This window comes from Apteryx mantelli, chromosome 2 (assembly GCF_036417845.1).
Source record: "Apteryx mantelli isolate bAptMan1 chromosome 2, bAptMan1.hap1, whole genome shotgun sequence".
In the NCBI taxonomy this organism is placed as follows: Eukaryota; Metazoa; Chordata; class Aves; order Apterygiformes; family Apterygidae; genus Apteryx; species Apteryx mantelli.
The window spans coordinates 58,045,561-58,058,937 of record NC_089979.1 but is presented as its reverse complement, the minus strand read 5'-3'; the positions used below and the strand labels follow the sequence as shown (position 1 = coordinate 58,058,937).

The 13,377-nt window shown below is 38.0% G+C and overlaps 1 protein-coding gene across 1 annotated transcript in view; it reads left to right on the top strand.

Moving 5' to 3' along the window:
- SPIRE1 (spire type actin nucleation factor 1) overlaps nucleotides 1–13,377 on the top strand; it is a 133,522-nt gene that overhangs the window by 44,473 nt on the left and 75,672 nt on the right. The window contains exon 3 of the mRNA XM_067290726.1: nucleotides 13,056–13,289. Within this exon, the coding sequence (XP_067146827.1) occupies nucleotides 13,056–13,289 (234 nt within the window). The remainder of the gene's footprint in view (nucleotides 1–13,055; nucleotides 13,290–13,377) is intronic.

Here is a 13,377-nt window from a genome sequence, read left to right as displayed (position 1 = left end):
AGAAATCTCTTAGTAATAACTGTTAGTTTGAAATAATGTTAAGATTTGAATTAGTTTTTTTTAGTTTATTGTGTCTTGCTTTTGTTGACTTGGCTAATTTTATATTACTTTAAAATAACCATTTTTTTTTAATTATCTTAACTTTACAAAGCAAGGACTCCTAACTTCTTCCCCTCCCACTCTACCTGTCATAACAAGTATTTGGTTAAAGGCAATGTTCATAGATAAAATTGCAGATTAAGGAAGAAAGTACCTTGTAAAATGTACAAAAGTTGTCAGAGAAAGTAGTATGTTTACACCTAGTATTTTCTCTAAAAATATTAAATAGTTGTGAGAGACGGCCATGCTGTCACTCCATACTGAGGATAATTTTAGCTCTTCCAGTTAGAATATGGACTTTTCTTCTCTCTGTAAGTACAGGTCTGAGGTGTCTGTAGTGCTGTGCTTTCCTTTGGCCTAAAGCCGAAGCTGAAGGATGTGAAGAGCCGGCTGACGGGCAGCCCGACCAGCCCCTGCCCGTGCTCCTCGCAGTCCCGTGCCCGCAGCACCGGCACTGCCTGGAGAGAGGGCTGCATGGTCCACTGGGTCAGGGGCATCATCTGGCTGATTTCATTGGTTTTTCTTTTCTGAGCTGGTCAGGAAAACCAGACCTTTCCCACCCAGGTCAGTTTTCTGATCTGGAAGACCTCATTGCCACCCAAACCCTACTGTTAGCAAAAGGTAGGTGGAAAGGTGAAGGTAACACCTCCCCCCCCCCCCCCAACACTGTTGGGCAAGTAATAGTTATACCGTCACCACTGTGTTCTGTGAAATGGCCTCATTGCTGTTTATCTCACTCTTATTCGAGGTCCCAATACTTGCAAAAGACCGGCCACCTTTGCGAGGTGTCTACCCCTGCCACCCCCAAGCTAGCATTTGCATTTTTCTGCCTGTTCTGTAGTTTACATGAGAGCTCGCAGCTTAATGGCCTATTGTAAGGCTTAACAGCCTCACTTGACAAAGGAGAAAAATAATCCATGCAAAAGGGTTAATGAGGAGAAAACAAAACCAAATTCTGCCGCTCCGAGCTCTAGAATTTGCAGAAATAAATTTTTCACTGGCATTTGAAATACTGGAGATTTGATTCCCTGGGGGGGTGTTGAGTAGTTGTTCTTTCTATCTGATTTGATGGAAGATCTTTAACTCCTTCGAGATTATTGACTAATATAATGATTTAGTTAAAACTAGGCTTACATTTGTAGTACAATGATAATTTTCTTATGTTTTTAATTTTCCTAGACTTTCAAGGGGTGTTACGAAATAAAAGGAGAAAAGATTCTGTGATGGCATCAAATGGGTGTCTCTTTTATTAAAGGAGGATACCTTTGATTAATTTGTTTCTCTGCTAGACTGGAATGATTTCCCCACTCCAAGGGTAACATTCTCGCAGAGATCCAGCAGAATCCTCCAAAAGAGCTTAATTTAGCCTTCCTTTTGGAATGGACCTTGTGATCGTTACATTGCTTTTCTTTTTTCCCTTCCGGGAACGTGATTTAACTTGCTGGGAACCATCTAAAAAAGAAGCCTTTTTTCAGTTTGTTTTGTCTGAAGAGATCACCAGGTGATTTCTCTTTGAGTTATAATAGAAGCAGTCATGCTGCATATATTACAAAAGCCGTTCACAAAAAAGATATGGGGACTCCATCAAGTGTGTAAAAAAGTTAAAATCTTAAAGGATATTAAAAATAATTAGGGATCCTTAAATAAATTAAGGATCGAAATCTAAAGCCACATTGTCCAAAATCATTAAAAATATATTTTGCCATATTTTCCTGTTTCTTAAGCTGTAAAACATTCATTCTCTAGGGTGTAGACAGATAGATATAATTACATTGATGTAGCAGAATGAAGGGATGATGCTGTCAGAATTTATTTTCTGTAAAGGTTAGAGCAATCTGATGTTATGATGTTAGTAGCTATTTTCTCTGGCTACCTGTGCTATTTATATTTAAATAAATCACTGTTATGTTTTACTTTATATTTTCAAAGGAAAGTAGTTTAATGTGTTGCATTGCACTCAGCTGATAAGCCTAACTGTTAGCCTCAGGCATGTGTTTTTCTTCATTTTTCGTTCTCCTAGTTTATAGGGAACAAAAATTACAGGGAAAACAGAGTGATTAGAGGGACTTCCAGCTGAGCTTAAGTCTTTGTGTGTGACATGCAGACATATAATTTAGACTTGCACAGCACTTTTCATCCAAAGCTTTCAAAACGGGTCAATATCCTCATATATAACAGGTGGTGAAACTGTTACATGAGAGGGGAAATGGCTAGTCTGAGGTCTCACAAGGAATAAGCAGTTAGGAAGATGACCTTCGGTTCCACACGTTTCTTACATTTGGAAATGCCTCAAATACTATTGACACAGGACGTAATGCCTGTATTGTAGAATGGGGTTAGGAAGGTCGGTTTGACTTATTTTACTGGAGAATTTAGATGCATAAGGATAAGACTAAATTTAGGTTTTGAATTCTTTGGTTGGTATGTGTTAAGAAAATTGGGTAGGCAACTATAGTCTGACTTGGAGGTGCTCTGATGACACTTACCTAGAAATTATAAACTGTGAATTGTAGATGATATTTTACAGAAAAATATAGGTGATGTCTTCAAAATCAGGAACTCGCCACAGCACTAACATCTCACTTTCTCTTTCCAGGTAGGGATCACATTCTGCCAGGCAGGTATATGCTCCCCGTCTGCCTGAACTCAGGTGGTTTTTTTGTTTGTTGTTGTCTTTGTTTTTTTGCAACCAAGAGGGGAACCATCAAGGAGCTACTTGTGAATCCTTGATCCAAGGATGAATTGTATAGGACCATGTCAGAGATGTCCTGTAGTGATCCTGTGCACGTGCTAGATCGCTCTGCCCTGGTGTTCCCCCTTCCCCTTTTACCCTGATACACATCTTTCTGCTTTTCCTTGTGCTAAGGATGTCAGTATGACTAGTGCAGGAACTGACTTCCTCACATCCATTAACAAGGACTCAGCACAGGAGAACTTTGAGATTGGCTCTTTTAGGCCTAATTCGATGTGACACTCACGTTTTCCAAGTGGTGCAAAATGCACTGAATAGCCCAGAGAATTTGGCCATGTATTTTGAGGCAGTAAGTCTTGTTAATTGGTATGCATACACCCCTTTTTACTTTAGCTTTTTTGTTGTTCCCAAGTATATGTGCAGCTAACATAGATGCAAATATTTGAATGAAGCCCACTCCCACCAAGGCCTGGATATTTAATAACTTGGCTGCTACCTAAGCAGCTAAATAAATGATCTAGATATCTTTACTGTATTAGAAGGGTCAAGTTCTGAGTGTTGTAGAAAATCTGCCTGTATGATGTAGGTGTCTACAGGGAGCATGAGTTATGTATGTTTTGATTTTTTTTTTTTAATCTGAACACAAAATGCAAATAGAATTTTTGGGAATAGCATAACATTTCTGAACTGTGATTGTAAGAAAATCTATGTTTTCGTCACTCTGCTAGAATTCATGGATAGTATCTTTATTGACAAAGAGCAGTAAAACAATGTTCAGCAGTTTGTAACTCAGGAATATGGCTGTTCTGTTAGGGATAATAAGCTGTTATAGTTCAGCAGTTACAGATGATTTAGGGAGATGACAGGTACTGGAATATCTTGTGCTGCAGTATTTCATGCTTGAGGTTATAAACTCTATGTTTGCTATATCAATAATTTTAGTTGTGATAGAGGTATTTTTTGATATGTATTTCTTTTGTGGGGGACTTGTTCAGAATGAACAGTGAAGGAGATACAAAAATGCATGTGTCATTTTGAAAATGGATTCTCTGGGGTTTTTCTACCCAAAGAGCAAGTGGTAAACTCTCTTCTAAGGCTTGGCCTCTTCTGTTTTCTCTTTTGGTTTAGAGTAAATCAGCCTTCCATACATATTATTGTATCTGAATTTCAGACCCCAAAAGTAATGTCAGGCTTATTATTATTATGTCTTTATGAGTAGATAACTTGTCAACAGTGCCTAGTGGCACTTTCTTGAATTATTGTAGCAAATGCCAGTCTTTCCCATAAGGCCACAGTGAGATCTCCAAGGTAATTGTGCAGTAACTCCTTTAACTCATTACTGAAATGTTTTATGTTCACTCAGGCATTCAGGCTTGGAGAAGTATTTGTTTGAACACCAGTGACTCAAACGCTTGTATCGGGTGTTGCTGCTTATTGGGAAGTGGACATGGAAGAACATTCATAAAATTAGGAGCTTTGCAGCGTCTTGGTCAGCCTGCAGTGCAGGGTTTGTGTGACAGAGTTACAGAGCTCATACGTGACCTAGACAGAGTAGCTCTCTGGCACATTAGTAGCTCCTCAGACTATCGTGATAATCGATGTGCAAATTCACATATTCCATGATCAGGTCATGTCCTTAGTGCCAACCTCATGCATGTTTCCTTGCGTATCTGACTAACAAAAAAACTCTCAGCAAGAGTCTAAGTTTTTAGCTTGCTTGTTCCCAGACCATCTCTGCAAATTCGCATTAGTTTCTTTAGGAAATAAATGACGTGTCTGAGTACGGCTGAGTGCTCTTCCCCAACATAGTGGAGGTAGCTAAGCACAGTAAGTCTTGGGTTGCTATGTAAAAAAAAAAGTCGGTATCCCATAGATTTCTCCTCTAAAGTTTCTCCTTCAGCATGGATGAAAAGGGCAACTTCCATATCAATGGTTATTTGATTCCCCATCAATGTTCAGTAGTTCTAAGACAAGCAGCATTACACTTGTGAGTTTTGTGTATCACTATTGTGTATGTTAGTCACCACAAAGCAGCACACTGCTTTAGCCTTCTTTTGTGCCACATAACTTAAAAATGAAGCTGTTGCATTTGTTATGTTTTGGCTTATTTCTTAACATTGTTGAGCTTAGGCTAATCAAATCTTAACATTACAAAAGTTTGGCTGATTGGAAAGAAGGCTGTTCAGCAGACAAAAGACCACATTTGTTCAGGAATGGAAGAAAAGGGATTTTAGGGAAGCTATAGTTAAACCAGGAAACATGTTGTGTTCCCAGCTCCGTGTGAACTTGTTCAGATGCTTAATCTGTCTTTGTTAAATTTGTCATCAGTGAAATGCAGGAAATGCATATGTAACTCTGAGAAATACTGTGAAACCAATGTAACTTTTGTAAAGAGAGCCACTGATAGAAAGCTTGCGTGACATACATGCAAATGTAATGCTTTAATTAATCAAGAATTTGTGTTTAAAAGAGTAGCTTTCATTGTACGGTTATTTGGTTTACTTGGCTTTTGTAGTTGTTAATTTGGGGGGAAATAGGTGTGAGAAAGTTCTTGAGTCACAGGAGGAGAAATGATTTACACTGCAGCAGATGTTTACTCACTTTAATTTTTGGATTAATTAAACAAGGGCCAAGCCCGTACCGGACAACTGCAGTAGATAACAGAAATCTCTGTGGGAAGGCTAAAAAGTTAGTACAAATTGACTTTTTGTGTGGATTAGCTGAACTCTGTAGAAATTTTGAGTAAAAGCGGCATTGATTTTTGTATTGCTTCATGACCAAAGTAAATTGAACTGAATCAAAGCTAAGTGTTTTCAAGCAAGATTAGTTTATTTGGATTATCCTCCTTCTATAGATCCTCTCTTACGCTATAGGCAGACATGTAGTAACAGCCAAATTTAGACCAGTCACCCATGAATTCTGAAGATTAGAGATGCTGAGCTAATTTCACTTTTGTTTATACCAGTTTTACTTGAGCTGGTAACTTGCCATCTCTTTATTAGAAAACCTTTTGCTCTGGTTAAATTGGTACTCTTTGTAATATAGACAGGGCTTTATTCAAAAGTCTGATATGACAAATGTCATTTTCTGCCAGTTGCAGCAATTGACTCCCTGGAATTTCTGTGTCTTGGTATAATTTTGGTAGTCAGTTAAATTCTTTGCTTTCTTTTGGTTTACTCAGGGAGTTCACCTCATTACTTTCTGAATAAAAAGTTTATACTTCATTATTATTTAAAAAGGAAAAAAATCCCTTTGTTTGGACCTGACTTTATTTAATAAACTCAGGAATACTGAAGGGGTATATGTGCAGAAAAGAATAATAATTTCTTTGGATAGATAGATACAATATTAGGTGATTCAGATGTGATAATACTATCTTTAGGTTCATCAGCTTAGTCCTTGTCCTAAACTTTTCTAAAAGATTACACCTTATGTGTATGAAGTATTACTCTGAAGAATAATGGCATATTTATGTCTTCATTTTACATGAAAAGGGAATTAGGACAGAAGTTTGTAACATGGTCTGATTTTGTATCTCTAACTTAAAATAAAAAACATAGATTCTCTTGATATTTCCGAATGGCATTTCCATAGTCCTTAGGGCTTTCACTAACTTAATTTTGGCTTACTTAGTTTGGAAGCTGCTAAGATTGTGAATGAAGGCTTTGTGGAAATTGTCTTTATAGACTATGATACTAAAATGCTTCAAAAAACCCAAGACAGACACCACATCTAAAATTCTAGGTAGGTAGTCTGTTTTAAGACAATTTTCAGACTATTTTAAGCCTGCTGTAGGGAAATGTAACAACATACCCATTCTGCCTATTTGTTTCAGCAAATATATCCCAACCTGAGAATTCTTAATATAATTACCATCTCTGCCATTCACTTAAATGTGATCAGGATCAAGGCCTTAGTATGACCTGTATTTAAAACTGTGATATGTATAGAGGTGTATTTAAGAACATTTGTATGACTTTCACCATCTGTGTTACTTAATTATTGCACATCATTCTTTTGCTGGAGCTTCAGGTTTTACTAGAGTTTCCAGTCAAAACAGGGAATTTAATTTTTTTTTTTTTTCTCTGGGGATGAACTGTCACTTTGGAGAAATTCCTTCAGGATGGAGAAATGCCTTAAATAAAAGAGTAACTATTTGCCTAATCTTGTGGATTATAACATGTGAACAAAACCTGAAAGAAAAATGACAATTACATTTTTTTCCAGTGTTCTAATGCAGCAGATAAAATATAATGGACTGATATAATGGAATAAATTCTGCATTCATTTATGCTAATATATGACAGTTTTCCTTAGATAATCTCCATAGTCAAACCTGAACAAAAACATGTTTATAATTGTCAGAACCTTTGAATAAGTCGGAGAGAGTTATATTACATTTGAGCCTTAATAAACTTACAGTTAAATGACTGTCATTTTTTTAGAAGCAACTGAATCCAAGAACATTTAACTGCTTTAATTTTTACATATTCATGGAGGAGGGGGGAGGACCAAAAAAATGGCTAGCATCCCCTTTGTAAGTTTTAAGCTGGTTCTGTGTCTTTGATCAGGAGTTCTTCCATTGAATCTGTTTACTGTATACCTGAATAACAAAAAATACTCAGTCAGCAGGTCTTTGCACCCATGCTGTGCATTCACAGACCCACGCATATAAAATTATTTTGGATATCCTGCATATGACAGAGAAGTTCTCATAACTCTGAATGTATCTAAAACAGACTGAATCATGTAAAAGGAGTATATCTCATTTCCTTTCATGTTTCTTTTCTGTTAGACACTGCATATTGTGATTTTTTTTTTTTTGCTTTGCTTTGCTTTTTTTACTACTTTACATTAAATACCAAGGCACATTATATTGCAGAAGGCGGTATCTCTCTATTTCAGTAACAAACCAACACCACCCAAAAGTTAAATAATCCTGTATCTTATGTCTATATTCTTTTGAAATGACTAATTCATCTGATTCGTTGGAAATACTCTGAATCCTTGCTGCTCAACTGGAAGCGGTTGAAAGTTTTCGCCTTTCTTGTTCGACAGTCTGTTGCAAGTTGCTCTAATTTAGTGAAGGTCATATTTAAATTTAGCAATGTCCCTGGCTATTAAAATGTGGGTAATGCTATCCTGTTGCCACCAGGGAATGTTGTGGTAAAAACTACATTAATATACCTGAGGTACGCAGTGACAGCAATGAATCTCTTATAACAACCTAGTTAGACATACTTTTCCATGAGTTACTCTTGAGAGTTATGTAGGACATCTAATGATGAGGTAAATAAACAAACAGTATGCTTTAGTTTATCCTAACAGCCATACTCGTTCACCCTTCCTAAAAATGCTATATTTTCACTTACAGAATTAGATACTTAAGAAACAAGCAATCTACTTTGTTAGAAATAAGCAGGTCAATAGCCTGCTCACTCTGATGGGAGATGAGAAGTTGGTTTGACGTAGCATTTTGACATGCCTACCTTTGCAATTGTATTTACAGACTTTCCTTACAAACGCTTGTGCATGTTTTCTCCTAATGCTCAATAGGAAACGTAAGGCGCCTGCTTGCTGAACTGAGAGGTGTCTGTGGGTCGGTTTGCGCTGCATGTTCCAACACCAGCAGCGCAGCGTGGGGCTGCTGGCAGGTTAATTCGAAGGCAGCAGCAGGACAGGTTAGTCTGTGCAGACTGACTAAATGCCGCCTAAGACCAGGGTTAGTGGTGGAGTTGGTGACCGAAAAGAGCTCTGCCTCAATGAGCCATGTGGCTGACGCCAGCTCCCAGTTCTCCGCAGTCTCACCGTAAGGCAGAGTTATTCCCTTTTGTAAAGTATATTGGAGACTTGTTGGTAGGGAATTTCAGCATTTAAAAAAATACTCACAGTAGAATTTTTTTATCAAGTTTTTTGTCACAATTCTTAAAAGCCAGTGCAGTAGTAATGCTAATATTGTTGTGCCTGGTTGCCATATTCGAGGTCCCTATGGGGAGGTTCAAAGCTGGTTGACTCACCTTAGCAGCCAGAGCTTTAGGACTTCTTTAATCCTGGTTTGGGGATACAACACCTGGGCGGCTTTTGGGGGAAGGGAGAACTCTAGGGAGGGAGAGGAATTTGAGCCGAAGAAAAGCTCTTTTCTGTTGGAAGTACAGGCCTGTCCTTAGACTTTGTTGCTTGGCTTGAAAATTAAAGCAGCCCTAAGAAGGGCTGCAAGCTTAGACAGTGCCCTACTGCGCGTGCGGCGAGCGTGGAGGAGCTGCACACGGGCGCTGCCAGGCACATCCAGGCTCCGAGAGGCACAGAAATACATATGTTGGGGGGGGGTTGTGTGTGTGTGAGGGATTATCCTCTGAAATGAAGAACAAGGTACGTGATGCACCGTCATTTCATTTGAAACTTTTACAAGTCTCAAGCACATTTGGTTCCATAAAAAAAGGCTGTCTGTTTGAAGAGTTTTTAAGGGTGTTAAAGGGGGAATTTTTATTGAAAGAACATAACTTCTGTCCTATAAAAGACCTGGAAAAACTAATGAACCTGTTTTCAAGCAGCACATGTTGCTGTACTGGAGGAAAATAGCCAGAAGGCCAAGCTGCGTTCTGTGCTTGCTTATGAAACTCCTCTGAATGGTTGGGGGCTGGCTTTGCTGCGCGTGTGGAAGGAGGGCGAGGATGTTGTTTTTACGTGACGTCTAAAGTCAGAGTGTTCTGGTGAAGTCTCTCAAACTTGAGTGCAACTTGTTACAAAAGAATAGTATAACATGAGTACAGACGGTGCAGGAGCTTAAAGCATGCTCGCTTTGGCTTTTTTTGGTCCCAAGCCATGACTTTCAAAAGAACTTGGTAAGACGGTGTAATAATGCAGGCTGCCTGCTTTATTTTTTTAAGGTGTTCAGCCTCTGACTGAGTCATAGAGATCAGGTCCTCTGCCAAAATTGCAATCGGCCAGGAACAAATGAGCTCTAAAATTCAACTTATTATTAATTTTTTAATCTGAATCAAGTGGTATCATTTACCTTTAGTAGTGCAGTTGTTTCAATGTTATGTAGTTGTTTTGCTGTGCCAGTATACAACTGTCTGGTTTAAAATCGAGCCTTGCTAAGGCCCTTCCTATCCTTTTTTTCCTACTATACCTCTGATGTTTTCACAGGTATCATTCAGGGTTGTTTCAGCAGTTGTCGCTTGTTGGGTGCTAGGAGTATTTATTTTATATTAAATTAACAAAAATAAAATATGAAACCAGTGATTTTTTTTTAATAATGAATACTTTGAAAAAATAAGTTGTATTCCCTGATTATCCAGTTCAATAAACCGCATACTTATCAATTCATCCGTTCAACTGTGAAAAGGTTTCCCTTTTTTTGTTCGTATTTGATTGTCTTACAGGCAAAATGACAGCAGTGAGCCTAACTTGGTGTATTAAATTTCTGGTTATATAGACACAGAAGTTTCACTGGTGCAAAGCTGTATCAGTGTTTTTGTCAATGTGAACAAGCGTTGATGGGTCTATGACTTTTATTTGGTATTTGTGTGGCACTGTGCGGTTTTACAAGCTCCTTGGTAAACCACTATTACTGAAAGTGCTAAATGTTTTCAGTTTTCATGGAAGTCACAGCGAAGCTGCTCGGGTAAGATGCTGGCTGCTTTGTTTCTCAGCAAGGTGAATCCCTCATACTGACAGGCCCTGCACAAATGTGGTTTTGATCGTGACTCCTAGATAAGGAGCTGAAAGACTGAAATAGAGTTTGGAGTTGATGCTGTTTCAGGCTTTTGCGTTGTACCAGCTTAGCATGTATTACGAAATCTGGTCACAGTGCATAAAAACGCACAAGCCATGTTCCTGAACTGAAAGGGCCCTAGTGCTGGTACATCAAAGGAAGCAGCAGCTGTCATCCAGTTTTAGCCATGCTGCTTTTGAATGCCTTAATCCTGTTCCCAAACAGAAAAGGACAGAGTGCACTTTCTTTGCCCTCTCCTCTATTTTTTTGATGCATTTTTTCTAGCAAAATCCAGAATCTGTCGTCAGCAGCCCCCACAGTACGGCACAAGAAATTATATTTTCATTACATCTAATTTAGGCATTTCAGTCCTTCTCACCTATGCTAAACTTTTTCATTTTTTTGAAATAACATTAGAAATTACTTACCTTGTGTTTACTCCTAAGTGTTTAAAAATATCAAAACAATTATTCAGCTGGTTTTCATTTTCATTTAGGTCTACTGCATGTTGGAATTACCTTGGGATGCTTTGGTCCCTTTCAGTTGCTGAGGTGCTGTGTCTTGAGATTGCACTAAGAATCTGAGTTACAAGAAACATACACGAATGCGAATAAAATATATTTATTTTATGTAATTTTCACTTATACAGATTTTTTATAACAATACAAGTTTTCCAAGACAGTTATTCCAAAATAGCTTCTCTGAGAGGCAGACCAGATAGCAGAAACAGAAACATAAGGATAGCTGTAACACGTCAAGCTTAAGGCCTATATAGCATAGTGTCCTGTCTCCAGCATGGCTAGGAGCGGATGTCTGGGGAGGAGTATGAGAACTGAGCAAACGTGCCGTGGTATTTCCCTAGTATACTTTATTGTCTTGCTGCAATTTTCCAAGCCAGAAGCTGGGGTTTTTTTAGTAAATAAACTGAGACAGATTTTTCTTCATTAATTTGCCCATTCACTTTTCTGAACTGCATTTTAAGAATATTTTCTGAATATATATAAACACATTTCAAGAGAATAATATATAAAAATGATTTATATTTAATCCAGTTATCAAAATTATTGGAAATAAATGATAGGTTATTTTTATTTATTAGTTTGTTTCTTTGTTTAACCATTGTATTGCAAAGTGAATTTGCACTGCAAAGTGATCTCAATGACATATACAAATGTAAAGCTGTCAGACTGCAGATAGTACATGAAATTTTCTGTCTAGGTAAATTACATGATATAATTTTAAGTCTTTGATAACCTCCAACCTTTCAGACTAAAAATAGTGCACTGAAATTAGCTGCTGGAGAGTCAGATTTAACATTTCAGGATTCCATATATGTTTTCCTATTTACCCAATTAGAATTTCAAAAACATTACATTTCAAGTGTACTGACCAGGATAATACTGAAAGCCAGCCGAGAGAAAATGGCATTTGCTGGCAAAGGTTGGAACATCTAGAAATGCCCTTGTTATTAGCGGTGCTCTGGGAGTTTGCTCATTGGTGTGACACACTAGCCATCGTGACACACGAGAAAGATGAGAGATTAAATGCAATAGCTCCTGTCCTACCTTCGCTGTCAGACAAGGATCTCCCAGCATCTGCATTACCTTATTGTGGTTTACTCTTGCAAACCTCTTTTTCCCTTCCCTCTCCATTAATACCCATTTCCAAACTCCTCCGTTTGAAGAAATGCCATCTCTTAACATCTCCAAAACGCTAGAAGCTTCAGTATTACTAGTAAGGAAAGTAATTAATGCCAAGAAGGGAAATTTCATTTAGCATTTTGGGAAATTCATGACAATTTATTAGTAGCTTACACTGAGTAAAGGATCCCCTGTTTACTTTGCTCTTTACGAAGTATAAAAAAAGAAGCCTTGAATTTGGTGAAAAATCAAGGTACTAGTTCATTACTGATAAATCCAGTTTTTGGTACTCTTCAGTGGCGTGCGTGTGCCTCCACTGGCTGGGTGACAGGCAAAGCTCTCATGGGCTGATGGCCCAACACTCACTGGCATGCCCACAGCTGTGTGCAAACATCTCTCAGGTCAAAGAAGAGATGCAGCTGAAGGCCAGTTTCCAACTATCATTACTATTCGCAGGAGGAAGGAAGCATCTCAAGCTAGTTTATTCTTTCTTGTCTTCTTGCGCCTGACCTTTCCCCTCTCCCTGGAACAAAGAACAGGTCATATGCATGTAATATAGTCTTACAAAATTTGGAGTAATATTATTTCGAGGTTTGTGATTTTAGAAGGAAAAGGAGCAAAATAATGTAAAAGGGTCCTACTTTATTTTTAAATTATTAATTTTTATTTCAACCTTTGAAATAAGAAAACAGTAGGTATGCTATATGACCTACTGTTGCATGGTCTGTGCTGCACTAGCAGTGTACTACTGTAGGTAGTAGAGTGTCCCTTTTTCCCTTTAATTTTGACGTTTATCATTCTTTCAATTGCTAAGTTTGTTACACAAACACCAGAAAAGGGTGTTCCTAGATTAACCTATTTGTCCATTTAAATGGTATTAACAAGTATTTCCTTTTCACTTTTACAGGTCATTGAATCACTGGGGATTATTATATACAAAGCCCTGGACTATGGTTTGAAGGACAATGAAGAGCGGGAATTAAGTCCTCCACTGGAGCAGCTTATTGATCACATGACTAATACCTCAGAAACAGATGGGAGTAAAGATGAGGGATATGATGCTCTGGATGAAGGAGTGGAGGATGACGATGATGAAAAAGAGGAAGTTGAGGCCATTCGTTCCTACAAAGATGTCATGAAGGTACAGTAGTGGGCGGCTTGATATCATGCTTCACTATTTGTATCAATAAGAAAATCAGCTCTGTTTTCTGTGTTGTTTTCCAACATGA